The sequence below is a fragment of the Tuber melanosporum genome (assembly GCF_000151645.1).
Source record: "Tuber melanosporum whole genome shotgun sequence assembly, scaffold_103, strain Mel28".
NCBI classification, from domain to species: Eukaryota; Fungi; Ascomycota; class Pezizomycetes; order Pezizales; family Tuberaceae; genus Tuber; species Tuber melanosporum.
Window position 1 is genome coordinate 55,652 of NW_003298759.1, and position 22,229 is coordinate 77,880.

A 22,229-nucleotide genomic window follows, 5' to 3' on the forward strand; every position below is an offset into this window, starting at 1 on the left:
GACCAAGACCGCTACAATTTTGATAAAACAGGCTTCAGAATTGGTGTAGACCGGGACCAGTAGATAATTACGTGGGATCCATCACGACAGTCATACCTTGGAAGCTCCACAAACAGTAAGCTGCTATCTATTTGTGAGACTATCAGCAGTGATGGAGCAGTGCTTCCTCTGATGATCATTATTCCATGAGTTATACATTAAGAGTCCTGGTATACAACAACCAGTATTGTAACCAGTACGGGTACTTAGTTATTGGTTTTGTTTCATGTTTTGTTTTAAGTATCGCTTTGATACTTGGTTTGTTTTAAGTATCGCTTTGATACTTGGTGTTGTTTTATGTTTTGTTTTAAGTATCGCTTTGATACTTGGTTTGTTTTAAGTATCACTTTGATAGTTGATTTTGTTTTATGTTTTGTTTTAAGTATCGATTTGATACTTAAGGAGTTTTACCAAAGTGTATCAATTGATACCTTTGAATAGTTTCGTTCATACTAGACATGAACAGATTTGTGTATTTAAAGACTGCCTACTTCTGCGATAGAAAAGGCAGACTGCGACAGACAGTATTTCAATATACTTGGTTGAACGGTTACTTCTTTGTTCCTCAATACACCCTCGAAGCCTCCTTTAGTTCTCAGCTCTCGCCTCCTCTCTGGAAGAGCAGGCCACCTGCCAACTATCATATCTATTACCAATAACGTGATTAGCACCTTGCGAACACGTTACATTTTTTTAACCTCAGTGAGTGGTTAGGAACCTGTCCCCGGATTTAGGCCTGATCAACATATCGATATCCACCTCAGAATGGTAGCGGAGAGAAGCCGCAGAATCATGGCACATTCGGCTTCATCTCAAATGCAAGATAAAGTCTTTGACGACTAGGAGTGGGAAGCAAATCCCACAACAAGACCTTACAAGAAAGAAACAACTCCAGTCCTCTGCTAAAAAGCCAGGCGATCCTGCAAACATGGAAGACACACAACCTCCAGGAGAATTCCCTTCTAATACAGCAAAGAAGCCTTCCTTTCAACCTCCAATCAACCCCGAATCCAGTAGCAAATCGGACATGGCTAGTGCAGGAGGAGGGCCCTCTGGAGGAGGAAAATCTTGGGCTCGACCTGAAGAAGAGGAAGTACCTGCAACATTTGAACCCCCTAAGTTTAAACTCCACCTCCCCGCGAACTTTACAGGAGAAGGAAAAGACCTCAAACCTGAAGCCTTTGACCAATGGGCGACGGAACTCACACACTACCTTCTCCTATCAGAGAAAGATGTGGAAGACCCTACAACCGGACTATACATTGGATCATTCTGAGAAGGAAAGGCAACCGACGCATACCACCAATACTATAAGGAATACAGCGGAAATGTAAGATTAAGAGGATCTATAGTTCTCGATTACCTGAACGGACGATTCCAATCCTCTATTACCAATGACCTCCTATACAACAAATTCTACCAGCTCCAGCAAGTTAATGGAATGCATGTCAAGAGAATCACCGATGTGGCTATGGATCTGATGATGTATAAGGACCAAATAGAGAAAGGAAGTATCTCCAAATACATCCTGAAGCGACGATTCTACGACACTATGCACCCTACCCTCCGGCAAGAAGTAGAACCACTTGAGGAAGACGACAATAATATTGCAATAATAATTGCAAGATCAGAATGAAAGGACGCCATTCTCCATGAGACCAAGGCCTATAAAACAAAGACATCCTCTAGTAGGAATAGCCAGCCACGGCACAAGGCCTCGAGCAACTCTGAAGACGATATCCTATGGGTTTTCAAGAAGAAAACAAAATCCTCCAAAGAATCGAGATGGCAGAAAGAAGAATGTTTTGAATGTAGAAAAACAGGACATATGGCAAAGAACTGCCCTACGAAGAAAGGGAAAGGAAAGGCAATTAAGCAAGAGGCATCGGCCAACAATGTTGAGAGCAATAGTGATAATACCCAACCCAGCGAATATGAGGAGATCCATATCGGATATATCGATGTGGAATGCAACAGTATTTGACCTCCGGCTACATTCAAAGCACACACCGCCCTGGAAGTTACTATTCTGATCAATGGCAAAAAGGCTCAAGTCCTATTCGATACTGGCGCAATCGGAAGAGACATGATCAGTAATGCCTTTGTCTCTGTCCATGGACTCCCAACTCGCGACCTTGATCAACCCATACCAGTCAATATGGCAGTAAAGGGATCACGATCGACAAGCCATAAAACCCGTAGTGCGACTATTCGACTTGGTTCTTCTATCCTACCCCCCCAGGAAATGTTGGTTGGAAATCTAGCCAAATACGATGTCCTAATAGGTATGCCATTCCTGAACCACCACGAAGCTATAATCAGGTGTGGGGAATCAACCATCGATTTCCCAGATCAGAAGGTCAGAGTCTCATGCAAGCCGACAAGCGGAGAGTACCAAGCCGCAGTCTGTGAAGCAACTGCCCAACGACTATTGGATGAATACTCGGATGTTTTCTCTGATCAAATACCCGAAGAACTACCACCTATGAGAGAGGTGAACCACCACATTCGCCTCCGACACCCCTCTAACCTCATTGAACTAGCCATATATATCAATGCCGGATTTTCAGACACCTTGGGAATGTCAACATACAAGGCAATCTTCGGTTATCAATACCATCTCTTGCCTACAACTCTATTTAAAAACTCCTGAGTCCCTGCCTCCAATGACCACCTAAACCGCCATCAAGCCATTCGGAATGATGCCTTCCAAGCTGTTAAAGCTGCCCGATTCCGAAGCACCACTACTGCTCAGAAGCGACAATGCAAACATGTTTCTATTCCGTCGGGTGATATGCTCATGGTATATAGAAACATGTTCATTACCAACGGTGGACGCAGCAAGAAATTACAATCCCGATGGCGAGGACCTTTCATAGTCTTATCTATTGACGAGCATACAGAAAACTACACTATCCAGATGGATGCATGCATGTACCGCCGCAATACCGCAGTCTTTCACGCCTCTGGTGTCAAGCGATTCCACCCAAATGACGACTCCAAGTTCCCTGGAAGAACCCACTCTCGACCTGCACCTTTCATCATTGACAAGAAAGATGAATGGGAAGTTGAAGAAATCAGAGACCATCGCCTTTGGCATGGAAATGATTAGTTCCTAGTCAAATGGAAAGGATATCCAACAAGTGAAAACAGCTGAGAACTGCTAGAAGGACTAGAGTACGCTATGGATATGGTGAATAATTGGTGGAAAGATAACATGCCAAACGAATCCCTCCCCCCGACGATCAATTACATCACCATGTGCTAGACACCTACCATGCCAGAAACTGAGCGATGGCATGCAGAACTCGAAGCTAGAGATGGATTTTGGGCACCATACTTGGAGTCAGAATTCGAAAGCAGCAATGAGGAAAATCAAGCTATGGAGCAGGCTCTCGACAACCTTATCTAGTCACCAATCACCATCCGAATACCATAACGATGTCAAACTATGTGGAACTCAATGTGAGGCTGCGACAACAGATTGTTAGACTGTTGTTGAACCGCGATGCTATCCAACTTGAAGACTACTTCAAAATCCTCTGGATAGACTACCGTCCTGATTGCGACCACGCTTGAGTTGATGTACAGCATGAATGTGGTATTAGTCACTACTGTGATTTACATTTCTTTGAGTCTAAATGTTTTCTTAGGATTTCTTCTTGTCCCTGGTGTGACACTTATGATGAGGAATTCTTGGCGCAAACCGAAGCCTTTAGCTTCTCAGACTCCGCTTTTGATGATTATTAGGTTTTGTTTGTTTAAACAGTTGTTTTGTTTTGGGAAATGTAACCGGTACGGGTACTCGGTTATTGGTTTTGTTTTATGTTTTGTTTTAAGTATCACTTTGATACTTGGTTTGTTTTAAGTATTGCTTTGATACTTGGTTTTGTTTTATGTTTTGTTTTAAGTATTGCTTTGATTCTTAAGGAGTTTTACCAAAGTGTATCGATTAATACCTTTGATTAGTTTTGTTCATGCTAGACATGAACAGATTTGTGTATTTAAAGACTGCCTGCTTCTGCGATAGAAAAGGCAGACTTCGACAGACAGTATTTCAATATACTTGGTTGAACAGTTACTTCTTTGTTCCTCAGTACCCCCTCGAAGCCTCCTTTAGTTCTCAGCTCTCGCCTCCTCTCTGGAAGAGCAGGCCACCTGCCAACTATCGTATCTATTACCGATAACGTGATTTGCACCTTGCAAACATGTTACAAGTATACCAGATGATTATCTTGTAGGAACCTCAGAGACTGGATACAGCAATGATAAATTGTCACTACAGTGGCTGGAGTATTTCAACTACTTTTCTCTGCAATGAAAAGTAGCCAACTATCGGCTATTACTTCTGGATAGATTTGGCTCTCATTGCACTAAGCAGTTCCTCAATTACTATAATAGCCATAAGATTGTTGTCTTCTGCCTACCTCCTCATACCAGTCATCTTTTCTAACCCCTTGTTGTTGTGGTTTTTCAACCATATAAACACTATCATAGTGAAGTAGTAGAAGCTGCAACCCATACTAGCTGTGGAGAGTTTGACAAGATAGAATTTCTGGACACAATAGATTCTATCCAACAACAAACCTTCAAATCTTCCACAATTAAATCTGTCTTTAAGGCAACTGGACTTATTCCATTCAATCCAAATATTGTAATATCTAAGTTATGTGAAGCAGTTCCACTTTCCCAACAACCCATTACACTCCCCCAAATATCATCTACAACTACTCCCGTTACTATCCGAACTTTAAAGTGTATGGGAGAGGAATTACAGCTTGATGCTCAAAACTTGTCACCAACATTTCAGTAAAAACTAAAATTAGTTTTGCATGGTGAATTGGTACAAGCACAGTCAGGTGAACTGGCAATGGAGTACATAGAGCATACTAGGGTAGCAGAACATGGAAGATTTGTAAGACAACAGGGACAGAGTCGACGGCAGGTGCAAAAGGGTGGGGTCATTTATCCATCACAAGCTCGTCAGATGGCAAAAAGCCGAGAGGATGCAGAACTAGAGAAAGCAGAGAAACAGCTGCAAAAAGCTCAGAGTGCAAAGAAGCAGTTGGAGCATGAGGAATGCAAACTTTGGCTTGATGAGATGAAATTAAAGGTCAAAAATAGGTGAAAGGTTTTAGCCTATAAGAAGAACATATCAAAACAAATTGTTATAGGTATTAAAAAACTAGTTAGATTGGGGAAAATAAGTGTAAATTAGAATAATCTGTATCTGTGGTAGAATTGTGAAGTTTAGTTGAGCCACAAAAAAAGTTCTGTTTAGCCACAAAAAAGTTCTGTTGAGCCACAAAGATTTGTGTTGAGCTACAAGTTGTGTGGAGCTGTAATGTTGAGCTGGCAGGCACTCTGGAAGAGTGCCCCAGGTTGCGAGCGAGCGAACAGCAGGGGGTTGTGGCTGCAAAGCCACAACCGTGGCACGATTATGGGTTCTTGTGTACTCCAACTTGCCGATCTTTTCTACAATTCTGGCCGCCTCCGTACTTCAATGCAACGACAGGGTTTCTTGTTTTGCTCGATTTTTACTACAATGTCCGAGTACTCCAGTGCTTAAACGCTGTGCCGTGCAGAAAAAAAAGAAGAAAAAACTCAATTACCCCACTCTCGCATTTCTGGTCATCGACACAACCTGACCGCACTGTTTGCCTAGGCTTTAAAGCGGTGAGGTGAAAGCGACTCATCCGGGATTAAGGTCTCGGCAAATGGCGACAACCACTCACAGTTGCTAACTACGAGTACTAGTACAGTAACAGTTCCAGTCGTCCAGTCCGTCCAAGTCGGACGGCGCTAGCACTAAGTTTCCTTTTATAGATACCATATTAGTCTATTTTGTTTATTTATTCACTTACTAATTTTTCCTATTTTATCTTTATTCTAACTTGTTGTGGTACTAGTGTGTGTCTTAACTGGGTGCAATGGCCAATTACTAGTATAGTCGACTGCCGTCAGTCCCGTCCAGTCGCAGACGGACGGAGCACTGATGACAACCTTCTCAATCGGTCCGGATGGCTAGGGTGTAGGACAGAGAGCTAGCTAGCGGATTGACCCTTTTCGCCTTGCCGGGTGTTGATGGATGATCATATCATACCTAAACGATCACGCCGCCAGGCTGCAGGAGAGAAATGCAATGGTACGAGCGCAGAAGCCAAAAGCCCAGACCAGTCGCAAATTGGCCTGTCTCTGATTCCAACTTCCTTAATGGTTTGGTTGTTGGGATAATCATACCCGGTGGCTATTCCCAAGTTAGGAGTACCATTGGACCGACCGCCAGAACAAGGATCTCGCTAATTTCCGATTTTCGCGAGCCCACTAAAAAACCAATCTATCATATTAGTCAACTAATCACCGTCGAGTTTAACCCGACGGCAATTCCTCCGGACCCTACCCCGAACCCCCCACTGCGCACAAAAAAAAAACCAATTTGGTCCGAACAAAACCAGGCTTTTGATATCATATGTGAGGCATATCTCGAGTGCTGTAGAATTGTGCCCTTCCCCTACGGTATTAACTCGACAAATTGAGAAGCGCCTCGGTACTCGAGTAGAGTTTGGCCGTCTGAAACAAGCGGATTGGGGAAGATGGTAGATTAACTGGAGCTTGAGGCTTCTTGACAGCGGTTAGAGTCGATCTCCCAATTCCCCTTTTGTTCACTAGACTCCCTACTTGAGGAGTGGAAATTTTGCCTCAAGGCGGAGATTAGAACCCTGCACGGAGATCCTCAATTTGTTGAGTTAATCTGGTACTCTTGCAGGTATCCTGCGCTCCTTCCTAAAACCGGGGAAAACCAAATCGATAAAACCTAACCAGCAGCATTTCGATTCGGGCCAATGGGGGAAGGAAGGGAGATGTGATACTGTATGGGGAAAGAGGTTTTAATTAGACCTCAAGGGAGAAAAAGAAACTATTCGCCCAATGTATATCTCGATATGGCAGGAGTCGGGATCGAGATCCCGATTACCACAATTTCATGGGTATTGCCGCATAGCAGACTTTTAGGCTTGCATACTACCCGGTGGTGTCGTGCTCAAGGCAACCCCGAAAGCTAGGGGACTGTACTACGAGTGTACTGTCCTTGCAACTTGTAGTATCAATTGTAATTGTCACAGCTGCACTTGGCTCCCAAACCGATGGAAAAAGGCTGGAGGATGTACTAGTACACGCGCCCAGCGAGAAATGCTATAGGGTGCCTAAATGTTCACGAGAAAGGATTTCTATTGCAAGGGCATATGTTTAATATTCCATGGCATACCATCAGTAGGGGCTAGGAAATAAGACCGTCCCCATGCCCGAAACTCAGACACCCCTTGAGGCCTTTCGATGTGTTCAGTGTAAGTGATATCTTGGCAGACACCTGTCATCTTTCTAAGTGAGCAAACTCTAGTAGAAAAAGGGGCGTAAAACTGCAGTAAAGAAATTTAAAAATAACCCCCACTTGTCTTTGATTCCTAGAGGTTTCCTATTGAATTGTGACTGTATAAAATGCATTGAGAAAGGTGCATTCTGGCACGGGTGAGGCCAAACTTCTTTACCCTTTTTGGGACAGATCACATCCAAAGGCCCCAAAATGGGGTCTGGGTTTCGGACGCGGGGACGGTTTTTATTGCCCAGCCCCTACCGATGGTATGCCATGGAATATCAAACAAATGCCCTTGCAATCGATGGTATTTTAAACCTTTTCTCGGTCGGACAGCTGTTACAGCACCGGTACCATATGCTGCGCCAAGGATGGCGCGATAGTTGTGGCATACCAGAACTCTTGTCCCTACAAGTGCTCGTACCAGGGAGGGCATTCCGAGAGTTTTCCTTTGACTTTAGCCTATCGTATTGATGGGGTACTGACGGATATCCTCCCTCGCTCTAGTGCCACTGCCGGCTCCAGCGCCCTTGAGGGCCTCGTGTACCGGTACCAGTACTTAAGTTTGCCGTCATCTCGTGCGCAGCGTGTACCGTGTATTACTAGTACAAGGACACTCCCAGATTCACCGTGCGCAGCAGACCCCGCAATCCCGGGAAGGAAAGCTGTGCATAAAAATGGCGGGCTAAACCCTGGCTTTCGTCTCTTGCAGGAATGTTAGTGCGACTACCGCTGCAACAGAGCGGGATTGGTGGGGATTACGGTAGGAAAGATGCGGCACGGGGATGGCTTTTCCCTTCATTTCTTCACCCGTACCGTAGCCAAAAAGACCGCTATATCTGTTTCTTGACGCGAATTGTACTAGCACAGTGCGCTGTATGGTCGTGGTACGTACCATACGCCGTGAAAGGAAAACCACCAACAGGAGAGGAATCATTTATGTAAAATCTGCTCAAACTGGTTGTGACTGAAGAACCAATTATTTATCTCTTCAGCCATTACTCGAGGATGGATCCAGTAGTGGTAAACATCTTTATGTGCCATTTTTCAGGGTGGCTGGAGAGCAAACTCTTGGTATTTTGGTATAGTTCCTTTCCGAATGTACGAGCACGGGCAGTTCACGGTTTCCGAAGATGTCTCCCCAGGACTCGTGAAACTCGTTCTTGATTACTCGCACTCGTGTGTGGAAATACCCAAACAATGACTGGAAAGGTAATTCTTGCTCAATTCGGATTGGGGCAATTTATCAATTTTGAAAATGTACTGTACTCGTATGCCTTGGCCAATTTTTACCTACATTTTCCAGGAAACCATTAATTGAGACTCTCAGACAGATTGCCACCCTTCAAACCCAAACCCGAAGATCACGGTCTTCCAATCCCTGCTTGAAATCAGGCAATTGTTTTTTCCTTGCAATGAGCAACTTGATAGTGACCGAGATCATACTTTCTCCCGGCTGTCTTGTATAGTGCCGGGCTCCTAAAGCCGAACTTCTATTCCCCCTTAGTTTGCTTACCGTAGTACAAGTAGTACCGTAATGCGTGCAAGAATCGGTGTGTTGGCATAAATTTGTAAGTGTGGTACTTGAGCACAAATTCATTTAGGGTGCACATGAACTAAAAAACGCAGCAAAATCCAATACATGCTGCATCATAGCCTAGTTTGCGCACCAGTGTGTTCCCCTCCAAAAAATTGCCACCTTATTGTTCTCGACTGGTATTCACCCTGTAAGGAAATTAACTCCCCCGAACTGAGGTGGTGCTGATTCTGAGCAGCTCTCTGAAAGACAAAAAACAAAGTTCATTGTGGTGGTCGCTCCGGGGAGGGTCGATTTCATGAGTCCGGCAACATACACGTCCAGGCGCATTGAACCAGAATATTTGACTCCGAATATAGTATAGGCGCTCAGATGTGCGCACACAATTTCCCATACTATAATAACCGTGGCAAGGTTAATTTTTGATCCCTGTGTTCGGGTTCAATTTGCCTGGGACGTGTACTCGTACCGTTACCGCACACGAGAGTCGTCATGAATAGCTCAGCTGAATTATGTTTTCCTTGCCGCGAGACATGATTCAGAGTATCATTAAAGGTCGTTAGATTAGGCTATGATCGCCAGAGCCACCCCCACATACTCGAATAATTTACTGTACAGTGCTCTTACAGCCTGCGGGAGAAAAAAATAAGGGGAAAACCGGGATTCGAAACGCGGAAACCGATTGGCTTGAGCACCCAACGCTACAATCAGAACTCCAGATCCCGTGTCACCCTCCGATTTTTGATTTTTTTTAGGGCAGGGTGTATTGCGCTGGCGCGCGATATCCCTGTTTTTTTCCAATACTCGAGTACTCGTACAAGTGCTACTGTACAGTAGTACATTCAAGCACTTTGCCGCACCTGCGGGTGGATCAAGTCGATGCGCAGATTTGGCTTTTCTGGGGGGGCTGTTCACCCTCTCCTCAGAATTGGCTGTATGCCTCGCTTCTGGTTCTAGTTGCAGCTGCTAATGTTAAGTCGTCAAATGCTCTGGGCTGAGCCGCTGGGGTTGTGAGTGCCCAGGCTACACTGAATGTGCGACATAAGAATAGAGCTCTCCTGCTTACCGTAACAGTCTTAAGAAGTTAGAAAAAAGCTGTCTCTATTCCCCCCATCAACTCCTCCTGGCCGCTTCGTCAACATGGCTAACCCTGGAACGACCGCTGCTATCAACCAATCACCGGGGTCTCCTACGCTCTCTAGTGGTTGGGAAATTATCGAGGAACAACGAACTTTTTACGATGAGCAAGATTGCCTGCACCTAGGCCGTAGCCTCACGAGTGACAGATTGGGGGATAGAGAGGAAAATGAAGTCGTGATTTTTGAGTATTCTCTGGACCCGGATTTTCTGGACCCAGAGGATGAGAGTTCTGGGGATGAGGAGGACGAGTCTCCCTCTGGAGACTATGATGTATTCTATCGAGTGCCCAAGGATAGGCTAGTGGGGTCCGGACAATTTGACCAAATAATCAACCCTACCAGAGATCCTCGCCCGATTATATCACCGCCACCGGGACAACGGTTGGGCATTATGTAAGTCTATCTTCCAATGATCGCATTTCCCATTACCCATTTGGACTATGAACAATGCTGTTCTGCGTATATCTTACTGGCTTCTATGTAAGCCGAATTTGTCCTTATGGTGCTAATTTTTTGCGGGGTTTTTTTACAAGAGATTTTCCCCAGTGTTATGATACAAGCGTAAGTTTCTATGTAGCCCAGTCGTAATTTTATATTTTACAGTGGTTGCTTACTAGAAATAGGATGGTGGCTTATTAGGCGCGGTGGCGGAAAAACTCGGCCTCCCAGGTGGAACAAATTTCGGGGAGACACATTGGGCAAGAGTTCGAGCACTGCCTGGTCATGGAGCCTTTAGAACCGGTATTTCATTATGGGTACCTTCCAGGGAGGCGTCGCAGCCCGGGGGTAAGCTCGCCCTTTTCGCGTCGCTCCCATATTTTGGGAGGTCTAGCGACGGGGCCCAATTGGGCCCTGATGACGAGAGCGTTGGACTCTTAGATTTCAAGCGCCTGGGAGTTGGTCTTGCTTCCGGGGCCATGGAAAGAGATGATATAGGAGAAATATTAGTGCATCAAGCACGATATATGATATTTGATAACTGTAAGCTATAGTTTTTGGCCCACTGTTGACCTGAACATCTTTGCTGAGTAATTTCTGAAGACACAATGGCGACATTCAGATCTAAGGAGGACAGTGTTAGGGATCGGGTCCCACTTCATCGCTTCCAGGAGCGTGTTGGCGCCTTTCGTGCAATGATTCATATGATTGCCAATCGTATGGACTTAGAATTATGGACATTGGGGAAGCTTCAAGCCTCCCTTTGCAAAGTAGTCAGTCCATTCTCTCCTTTAGCGAAAGAAGTCTAGCATTAATTTTTGAGGGGGTTAGGAGGAGGGTATCGACCAAATGATATCAGATGCAAAAACCTACGAGAATAATCAAGGGATGAAAGGGATCGCCGAGGATTCCCCTCCGGGACTGGTGTTACCACCGGAAACGACCCCGGAAAAAAGAAGGGAACTGATTGAGGATCTTGAGCGAATCCGGCAGGATAATGTTTGGGGGAGAAAGCAGAACAGAGTCCGAGAGCTCCTCGCCTCCCTTAACAGGCTTTCGGCAGCCTTGTTCGCGGCTATTAGCGTGACCGAGAGGCAGATTGCTGTTCTCCAGGACCTACACAACGTATTATTGACTGGCCACCGGAGAAAAACCGGGAATCCCTTCTTCAGGATTACTGCCCCGATCCCTATCCTCTCGAAAAATCGCGAGCAGATTTGGCCGAATACCCTGGACACCATTGACGAGGTGGTTCGGGAGAGGAAATCATTCATTGAGAAAATCAAGGAGTTAGTAGAAAATATGAATGTTAGAAAAGAAATTGTACAACCGCCATGCCTAAACTCACGGCAGGAGTACTAACGACTCGATAGCTTTTCGGATTCTTGAAGTCTGATCAGGCTAAAGCAGCCCCCTCGGAGAGAACGGCTCAGAAAACAGCAGAAGCTATGAAGAGCACTGAGAATGCTATTGAGAAAACTCGGGAAGCACTTGTGCAGCAAGCACAGACCTTGACTGGTTTTACTGTAGTGACGACAGCGTTTCTCCCTCTCGGCTTTTGTGCTTCGGTATTCTCTCCGTCCCTAGTATGAGAGCTTTCTGACAAGAAACCTTATTAGTATCTCGGCATGGACAACCTAAAGTTATTCGGCGATACCAAGATGTCCATACTCGATTTTTGGCTGATCACAGCCCCAGTGACTGCTGCAATAATACTATTAACAGTAATAGTCGTCTTCTGGAAACGGCCGGGGGCTCCGGAGTTCAGGGAGCGTGCCGTCAAGAAATTCAAGGCCACTATTGACAAGATATTATGTCGTTCTCCGACTAAAAAACCACATGATGCTGAGAATCAATCTCGGGGTGATTCGCAACAGATCTAGGGTACGGTGCAGTCCTGCAATGACACAACCCCCCGCCTTGGACTGGTAGCGCCGAATCCCCCCACCCCCTACAGCCAGTAGCAGTGCCCCGCGGTATCTAGAGAGCGTAGGACTGGGAACGCGATAAAGGATCTGACGACCAAACCCTGCTTGACCCTCAAAAGAGCAGCCACGGCAACCGATGCGGTCCGGAAATGGAGGGGCTGAGGAAACTGGGGGGTGGACAAGAATCTAATCGCTAAGCTCTGTCTATGCCGGAAAAGCAGGGGTGGAACCATCACTGAAGGATAGAGGGAGTGGGTGGAGGAGAGATTTGTTTCTTCAAGAAGTATTTTTTTAACTTAATTTCTAATGCTGTTTAGGAGACGAGGGGATTTATGAGATTGTATCCCTTATTACTGGTTGGGTGGAGATGTGTATGTATGTTATCAAGGATGTTGACGAGGATGGGCTTTTGCTGGTCGACATGGTTGAAAGAATGCTATGAATATTTTCATAATAGTTGTTGCTCTACTGTTGGGAAATACCACCAGCGAGAACTAAAGGCACCGGAGACATGAGACCACTGTGATGGTCGATACTATGTACATGCGTAAAGTTCTGTGGTGGTGTGATAGATGACGTACACGCTTGGGCACGAGACTGATCGGTCTGTGAGAAAAGAACAACAGTAAATAGCTTTATCCCTTTCCTTTACTTATCTTGTTTTTACATATCATCTTCCTCTCTTCTCTCCACCCTGTTTAGCCGCTCAATAAAGACTGCCTTTTCGTCCTGGTCAGACTCATAGTAACTGAACGAATCTTAACATCTACTGTAATAACTCATCGCTAAAAACCCCAATAATTGGACTGTGCGCTATACTGTTGGGTTTCCCCTCAGCAAAGCCGGGATTCCCTTTTTATTTTTGCCATGTCAAAAGGGGAAAGGAGCTGTGTTCCAGCTGTGTTTCTTTACCCCCTTTCTAATGAAACCTAAAGGAAGCACGAAAGGATGAAGTGGTGAGGGTGGAATCACTATAGACGATAAGTGGAGATGAACACGGAAGGAGGGAAAATCTATGACTGACAACCAACCTCCTAACTAAGGACAGGACCGGAGGTATATATATCCCAAACTCACAAAAACTCAACCAACTCCAAAGAAACACACCAAGCTAATGAACCATGATCTCAAACAATTTAGAACCATCCCTGGTGTCTCATGATCCACTATGATCCCTCAAGCCTCTGCTCTATACGAACTACCATATGCCTAATAGCGTAGTGTGAAAGAAGTAACAAAGGCCGAAAAACCTATATCCTATGCCTAGTGGCAGAGGATGCGAAAGAAACAATATCACGCCTCATGCCTGGTCACCGCACACCTCAAAAACACATGCCCGATAACCTTCATCTGCCTAATCGCATACCCGAACCACATCCACCAAACCTCATGGCCATTAGGTATTCCAACACTTTTAGGGTGAGGGGATTTTGGACAACATAGCATAATCCAATCATTCGAGATTTTACGACAGCAAGAACCACTTTCCCATCTTCAGTGGCATGTAACTTACAGTATCAGCGACAATATTCAAATAGTGTTAGCATCCCCCTCCCGGAAGTTTAATCAGTTCTTCACCGCAGCATTCAAATAATACTATACAATATGGTGCCGTATACCCTATACTATTGGCACCTGGCCGTGGTTTATAGCCGTAAGGGGCGGTTATCGGAAAAAGGAATCTCGCGCTACGATATAAAGTTTGATGCTGAGTAATGAATGCTTCCTTTTGCTGTAGGAGCCAGTATTAGACAAAATACTAATGGATTAAGCTTCCTTACTGTTGAGTGTTGTTACTATGTACGGGCAACGACCTGAGTTGTGGGATGTGTTCCGGTGGTATTAGGGTTTAGATAGTTATGGATATAGGGTTAGATCGTGGTGCGCACGATGGTTACCACTTGTACTTAGCCAGCAGGTAACCGCCTGAGCAATACAACTAAGTTCAATCCTTCTTACAAACACACTCCTGCCCCACACCCCCCGTGCAGCCACGCATCCCCCCACTCAACACTTACAACAAGTGGGTTTAGATGCAAGCGGGGGTTTGTGGGTGGTTAGACAGGAGACTGAAAGCTGAGGTTTGTTTGGTTTGTGAGGAGGATGGTGTGTAGGAGGATGTTGCGGGGGGGGGCCAGGTTGGACCCGTGATATTCCTATCCGAAATATCGGGGTTCGATTGTGTATTTGGGGACTTGTATGGAAGGTCCCTTCCCTCGGTATCATACAAGCCCACCATGTTCGTGCACCCTCTCGACTCTTACATCTCTAGTGAAATCCAAAGCGTTTTTTTATACGGGCCCGCTCAGCGGTGTGTAGCGGGTTTGCGATCAGTTACCGCACACTATAGTGTTGTATCGTATCGTGCGCGATGTAGAGATACAGTTCAAAACCAAACCATCACCGCTACGAGTGACAGACCATGACCATCCATACGCCTGACAGGCCGACCGTCCGACATTAAGTCAAGGATCAAAAAAACTAAGCCAAGCGCTACCAAGGGCAGATATCGCTGAAAGCCAAAAGTTGCATTGAGCAGTCGCTAGATCTCGGAGATAGGAGTGGATTGATTATCCAAAGTAAGAAGTATTTTGCTTTCCAAAGCTCTGTTCAGCATGTACCAATATAAGAAAGAAACAATATTTCCTAAAAATCTATCTTTTCCTGAAATATATGTGTTGGAGTGTGTCCGTATTTTCTCGAGTCTTTGCTTCCTTAGATGTTTAGAATGGCGGGGAGGGGGCCTGGAAGGAAAGAGGATTATCAGATAAAATATTAAATGAATAATTATTTTTTTACCTAAACCTGTAAGCGTTGGCTTTAAACTGTGGCCAAATGCTCTCTTCAAACCTTTTCCTTCTCATCCTGCCAGCCATATATACCCTTGATGATCTTTCAAAGCATGGTATTGTAGTTTAATAAACATTGTGGCAACATATTATTCAAGAAAAATCCCGATTTCTGTACGAAGCAGTGGCTCTGCCACCCACCCCTTGCCCCCTTTCCCCCTTCTGGATAAGAGATGGCGGTCAGGTAGTAAATAGCATGTCCTAACAATTTTTGCGAGAAACAACACCCCAACCGCCACGGAGAACTGGTGAGTATCATACTTGCTATTATACCTTCATGATATCATTCTCGGAAAAAACATACTATCAAGAAGGTCTCACGCAGCAATGAACAGCATGTTTACACACCTTCCCAAGTCTTTTTGCCCCTCTGTTGGTATGGAGGAATCAAGGAAATCGCAGAAGAAGTCAGGAACTATCATACCTGGGGCATGCTGATACGGGCAAATAGTTTCAGCCAACACAGAAATATTTTCTGATAGTAAACAACATATTAAAAATCTAACAGTCCACTGGATTTGTCTTTCATTTTCCAATATTGGTTTTAGGTTTTTATTCACTATTTCATAGATGGCGAAAGGTGAGGTAGTTCCATGAAAAAGTTTCATCTCTTCCATGGTAAAGTTATATTTCCTAATTGATGATAGCCGAAAGGTGTTGCTGCCAAGAGGGTGGTATCTAAAAGATTCGCTCTCGCCCTAAGTGGTCGGGGGGAGCTGGCGAGCCAACTACTCCTTATACCAGGACTGGAAGAATGGGTTTTCGACGTACCAGTACTCGGCTACGGGTGTTGAATACTAGCGAGTAACAAGCGGTCAGAAAACCTTCATAGTGTTGTACTTTCGTTGGTGACATTTCTTGTCCGTACTGTATAACTTAAGTTAGCTATAATGACCACTAAAAATTTGGATAGGGAAAAAATATGTTTTGGGAAGCGGCCGGTGGATCTGAAGGGGGAACCTCCCGATCAATAGGAGGCATCGAAGAAGCTTAAGGGGGAAAATTAGCTGTAGGCAGTAAAATAAGGATTTAACTGCTCGGGTATCGCTTGCTCGCTTGCTCGCTTGCCTCCTGCCTTCTCCGGTCCAAGCTCTTGCCTTACCTGTCCCCGATGCTCAATCTTGATTCTACAAAATAGAAGACAAAGACCCCTCCTTATACAGTACTCTAGCGCGAAGAATGTTCAGCTACCTCCTTAGCAATGATTCATGGCACCCATAAGAACGCCCGACAACTTTCTGCCTCGCAATCGTTCACAATAAATTTATCCTAGAGCCTTTCCACACTAAACAGGTGTAGTTCTCAGAATACAGCAAAACCGGGACTTCTCAGCACGGCCGTGATAAAAAAAAGAGATAGTCCGCGTAGATTTTCTCCCGATTGCCTAAATGGGCCAGTGAATCAAGATTCTAAACTGGGCTGGAACATCTAAGCGGCTGAGCCAAGGGCTGAGGGGGGAAGGTACTTCATACAGGTATTATGCGGGTAGTTTCTGGGATGACTGCTATCTCCGCATCTTGATAAATCCCGTGGTAGCCCGCGCTGGATATTACTTTCCTACTCCCACACCTCATCTTTGTCCGGTCATTCCAAACCGTCTCTATCTATCTCCTCCTATAATATCTTTGCAGACAGCGCCGCGAAATGCCAACTCCCCCAGTTCCTAGCTCTGAGGAGATTTGCGCTAAACTCAAGGATCTGGTAATGAACGGCCGAACCGGCTTGCAAAATATGTATGGTAGAACAGAAGTGGAGTTGAATACAAATCTGGAGGCACCAATTCGAAGGGGAGAGGAAATGGCGGTCAAGCTAGTTAAGGAGAAGGGTTGCGGTTATGAGGTTGCTCTAGATTTAACTGTACTGACGCTTTATGATGTGGCCATTTTAATCGGTATGTTCTGGTCCGAGTACGAATTTCTTAGGACTTGTTTTACTCATAATAGGATGGATGGATGGATAGATGACTCGAGTTCCATGGTCCACGAGGAGGGCGGCAAGAGGAAGGAGACCCTGATACAATATATCGATCACATCACGGAAATCTATAAGTTGGCGAATCAATCCGGTATCCTTGCTATGCGCTTTATGAACCGTGGAGGGGGCAAAAAAGACTGGACCGGGCAGTCGAGACAATATCTGGAGCGCCACAGTTATGGCGGCGTGACAAGGATAGGAACGGAACTTCAGAGGAAAATTCTGAAAAAGTTTGCAATGGGGAATACCAACCAGAGCAAACCTTTACTCGTGTTAATTGTCACGGATGGCCCGGTATGCCTTTCTCCTAAAGTTTCTAAGGTCATATAATAACATCGGAAAACAGGTTGAGGGTGAGAGAAAAAGCCACCTACAAGATGTTATTCGGAACTGTGTGCATGAGCGTGCCGGAGCCGGCAAAGGATTCGAAGGTTGGTCTGTCATGGAGTTTTGACGATATACGTTTACCCCAGCGCTTACAAATGGTTCATAGCTGTAGCATTCCAATTCTCACGCATTGGGGACGATGTTGGTGCAGCCCAGCTGCTGCGAAATCTGGATCAAGATCCTGTCATTGGAGAGTACATCGACGTGTTGCCAGTTGAATTCGATCTTGAAAAGCAGATGGAGGACAAGTGGTTTGTGGTACGCCATAATCTAGGCTTCCCCGAGCTTATTTATTTGAAATAGAAGCCCCACTGACTTGATATTTATTTTTGGAAAAACAGTTACCGAAGATCTTGCTTGGCGCAATTTTACCCAACGTATGGTTCCTTCATCTTAACTCTCTAGCTCGGTATTCCGCTAATTGTGGAATACAGTGGGATGCGCAGGATTACTATGATTTTACCAGGCCTGATGGCCTCCTCCCTCGTGCGAATGATGACGATTGTGATTCTGGAGATTACTGGGCTGACTGATAGATAATACCCCGAGTTCGATATGGAGGTTGTTGGGCACCGCATCTCGAATGAATGTTTTCTCAAATCCAAATTGAGTAGGCGCATTCTGGCTTGGTTGTGGCTTCTGGTTTTTACAGGATTTTTTACTGTTACCGGTTGTGGTCCTGGGGAATAGGAGACTCTGAGAACACTCTCTTGTATAGGCATAAGGATATAGGTTGAAAAGGCAATAAAATACTTGCGAATTCTCGGTAGGTTTCTACCCGTGATATAGTACTGTACAACCAGGTGCAGCGAAATGGAAAATTTACTTAGGGGCGTTTGGCTGTGCGATTCGGCTTTGAGGTCGGGATTTGAGTCCACGTCTTGGCAACTTTAACTTAAACTATCACTACTATTAATCTTGTGTGGTACCTGCTTGGATTTCTGGGTAATAATCTGATCAGTAAAGGTCTCATCTAACCTATGATACCACCTATTTTTCAAACATTCCCCTCAAATACCACTATACCCTCAGATGCCACTGCAAATCTATCATGTAAACTTCGTTTATAATTAAAACAACAGTATTAAGAGAAAATCGGACGTCGGTATGCTCTGAATCTACAATACTGATATATTATAACAAGTTCTGCTAAAAGTACTCAGCTTGTGGTGGTGTTTGGCATAACACTGCAACATGCCGACAGTCTCATAACTAACTTTCAGTTTCCATTACTATATTTCTACATTTCATAGGGTTTTTGTCTCTGGATTCTGTGCTTAGATCTTGTCTGTAAATCCCTTTTTTTTAAACTCATTTGTTGAAAAATGGGTGGTAGATGAGGCCTTCATCGTGATCTGAATTAGAGTTGCCAAGATGCAATATCAGATCGCGATTTCAAAACCCAATTGCGGCAACCAAACATAAATGGGGAGAGTACCATAGATTGTTGATGCCTCGGAATTTTTGATAGTTTTGGACGACGGTTTATTACAACACGCGCCGCTCAGAAAATAACTGAACCTTATTAAACACTTTCACAAAATATCACTCGGTATATGGTCCTGTTAACTATCATAGACCTGTCATCTCGGTAGGAGGTTCCGGACAGTGGCCCACTTGGGACAAGTGGATCGCATATGATTGGGGGAAGTTAGAGGAGCTTACGGTCGGGGAAGACATGGGCATTATAAGGTGATGTAGCACGAATGTCTAGTCCATGGCAAAGCTAGAGGGTATAGGGCACAAAAGCCGCGTGGGCCACCCAAGGTGGGAGAACCACGCAAAGTCTCTTAAGGTGGGAGGTAGATGGTGCGGTGGCATAGTGAGAAGATTCACTTGGAACGGGGGGACTATGTAGGAGAGGTAAGGGGAGTATGGTCAACTACCTCCTCTTGGCCGGTCCCCCCCTCCTGTCGCTCTCTCCCGCTCTCATACTGGGCTCTAAAGTAAAGTAACGGTAAAGACTGTCTTATAAATAAAACGGAATCAAGACATCCTGATCATTCCACGGGCAAACGCCACACTCATCTCTGTCTCCACGCATTCTCCACGCGCTGTGGATCCTCGTTTGAGGAGGGTGGCGTTCTTTTCGCGCAATGGCAAACAGGTAAACGATGACCGACAATAGAGGATGGACCAATTCTCCGGTAACCTTGAAGTGGTCTCTGTTAGCCTCACCGGGGGTTTATTGTTCTCACCTCTTTAGGTTTGATTACAACAATCGGTAGTAGGTCTCCAAGCAGATTGCAGAAAGGTCAAGTGTAGAGAGCAGATGAAAGTCACCAACGCTGGTTAGATGGAGATGATGGAAATTCACTGGTCGATGATCTCTCGACCCGGGAACTGAAAACCTTTCAGAAACTCAGAGACTTTCCACTGCTGCTCGGAGGTGTTCTTGTCTTCGTTCGCTCTCTCTCAGGAATCCCCTGAACTAGCTACAAATAGGGGTAGTCCCCTTGCCCATAGTCTATATGAGTGCTGACGACGATACCTCCCGGCTATATACTGACAACACGTAACCACCACTCTCTGTCCATTCTCATACCTAGCAGCATGTCCCGAATTCCTCCGAACACACTCTACAAAAACCCCACATCCTGTAAATCATTTGGCCAGATTTCTGTACACGACACTGGAAACGTCACGAAAGTCCCCTCCTCGAAAAGGGCCTCCCTTGGGACCAGGCGCCGGGAGGACTATTTCCTGCAGTCTCTCAAATATCCCTTGGGCAGTCGTTCAATTGGTTCTGGCAACACACTTACTGCTTCTGGCGAAAACAAAACCCCAACACCTCCGAAAGGTCCATTGACCTGCTCAGAGCAGTAGGTGTGATGGCACATTTTGCTTGTGTCTCCGAGCCAAAAATTGGCACCTCTTTTTTGTGAAAGCTCCCACGAACCCATAAAAAGGATAGAGTTCAGGCTGTTTGGGAGACTGTGCCGTTTGAGTAGGATACTAGTGTTCTGCAAGAGTGGTTATGACAACGGCTCTTAGGAAGAATTAGACGTTTTGCTTTTTGGCCGCTAAATTTGCCTGATATAAAGGAAACTGTCTTAGCGATACTATGGTACTTAGCGGAGGAAAACAGTGAACTTCGATGATATTGATCTGAGCAAAACCGACCTATCTCTTTCTCGCCGCATCGGAGGGAAAGACAGATCTAAATAGAATACTGAAAGGAAATTCTCCTCATCACCACATGAGCCTCTTCCTTTCCCCAACTCTCCACCAAAACAAAGTCTATAGCTATTCTCTACAATTCCCCATAATGAAGCCACCGGCTAACCATTTCCATCATCCAAAAACCAATGCTTCCTGCTTTCCATCTATCGCTCGCTCATTTCCTGTCTCCTATTTCCTTCCACTTGCTTCTCTGCATCCTTCCAAACAAGGTCTATCAATGTCTTCGGTAGTCTTCCATCTCCTATTTCCTTCCACTCAGTTTCCATCAACAAATTGAACCATGTAGCAATTAGACAAAGGACTATATAACACAATATAATTTTATTGGCAGTGGTGAGGAAGCTGTGCAACATGATGTTTCATTCATTTAGCCCTAGAGCCGAAGGGTACTACTATCGGGGTCAGTGATTGTTGCTCTCTACGTGGTGGCAGTGTATGTGCTCCTAGTTAGCAGCTTAAAGACTATACTTTTTGATGGTCCACGGAGGCTATTCCAAAAGAGGTGCCAATCCTGGGCTCAGAGACACGAGTACAGTACTACACAATACTAGAGAGCGCCAAATTCCTGGTTCGGGTTGTAATGGTGTGGTGAATAGATCTTCAGGTATCGATGGGCGTTCTATTTACCATAGTCAGCGCCTCATGAGGGATATTCATGACATCCCACCATGGGGCTACCCCATAATTTCTTTTTATCTCTTCTCCAAATTGCCGGCTTTCTCATTCACCTATTTTTTTATCTATTCATTCCCTCATTCACTCACCCATCCGCCTATCGTCCACTCACCGGTTGGGCAGGGTTAGTGCTTTCGCTTCCCCGACCTTCGCGTTATCCCCCGGGCAGCAATTGAAGGTACAATACTGAATCTACAGTGAGTATTTGGTCAATGGATCGGCGTTATTTCATTTGGTTTGTTTTTGACCTTGGGGGAAATGGTCTTCTTGCTTGTATGTTGTTTTATGGTGTTCCATTACATTAGATCGATTGTGATAATGCTTCCGCGGTCATTATATATGTCCCATCCCATCCCATTACGAAGAGGCTACAGGAATGAGGATTATCAAACGTGAGAAGAAATAACCTTGATATGTATCAAAAGAGCCCGAATGCAAATAGAAAGCACTCTGTGATGGGTGTGGAAAGAGTCGGGAGAATAATTGTGTAAAGAAAATAAAAAGGGGTGGTGGTTATTCTATAATAGCCTCTAGGTACACTCTCGAGGATATGCTAAGATAGCGGGACCTGGGTGTCGTCATCTAGCAACTAGAGGCTGACATCTACGACAGGAGTGGCCTTCGAGACAGATAGTTATACTGAGTGGTTTCCGATCACGAATTTTTGTAGTTTTGGGGTCGATACAGGGCCGCAGTAGGTGCCTCCATATA

General features: G+C 45.1%; 2 protein-coding genes; both read left to right on the forward strand.

Annotated features, from left to right (window-relative positions):
* The first annotated feature begins 10,046 nt into the window (after window positions 1-10,046).
* Window positions 10,047-12,899, forward strand: GSTUM_00000177001 (uncharacterized protein). XM_002835320.2 has 7 exons: window positions 10,047-10,477; window positions 10,618-10,645; window positions 10,708-11,065; window positions 11,126-11,295; window positions 11,354-11,845; window positions 11,896-12,090; window positions 12,142-12,899. The coding sequence occupies exons 1-7, from the start codon at window positions 10,086-10,088 to the stop codon at window positions 12,403-12,405; spliced, it is 1,899 nt and encodes a 632-aa protein (XP_002835366.1). The 5' UTR covers window positions 10,047-10,085; the 3' UTR covers window positions 12,406-12,899.
* Window positions 12,900-16,760: 3,861 nt separating this feature from the next.
* On the forward strand, window positions 16,761-18,429 carry GSTUM_00000178001 (uncharacterized protein). XM_002835321.2 has 6 exons: window positions 16,761-17,190; window positions 17,260-17,567; window positions 17,620-17,704; window positions 17,767-17,918; window positions 18,002-18,037; window positions 18,095-18,429. The coding sequence occupies exons 1-6, from the start codon at window positions 16,944-16,946 to the stop codon at window positions 18,191-18,193; spliced, it is 927 nt and encodes a 308-aa protein (XP_002835367.1). The 5' UTR covers window positions 16,761-16,943; the 3' UTR covers window positions 18,194-18,429.
* The last annotated feature ends 3,800 nt before the right edge of the window (window positions 18,430-22,229 follow it).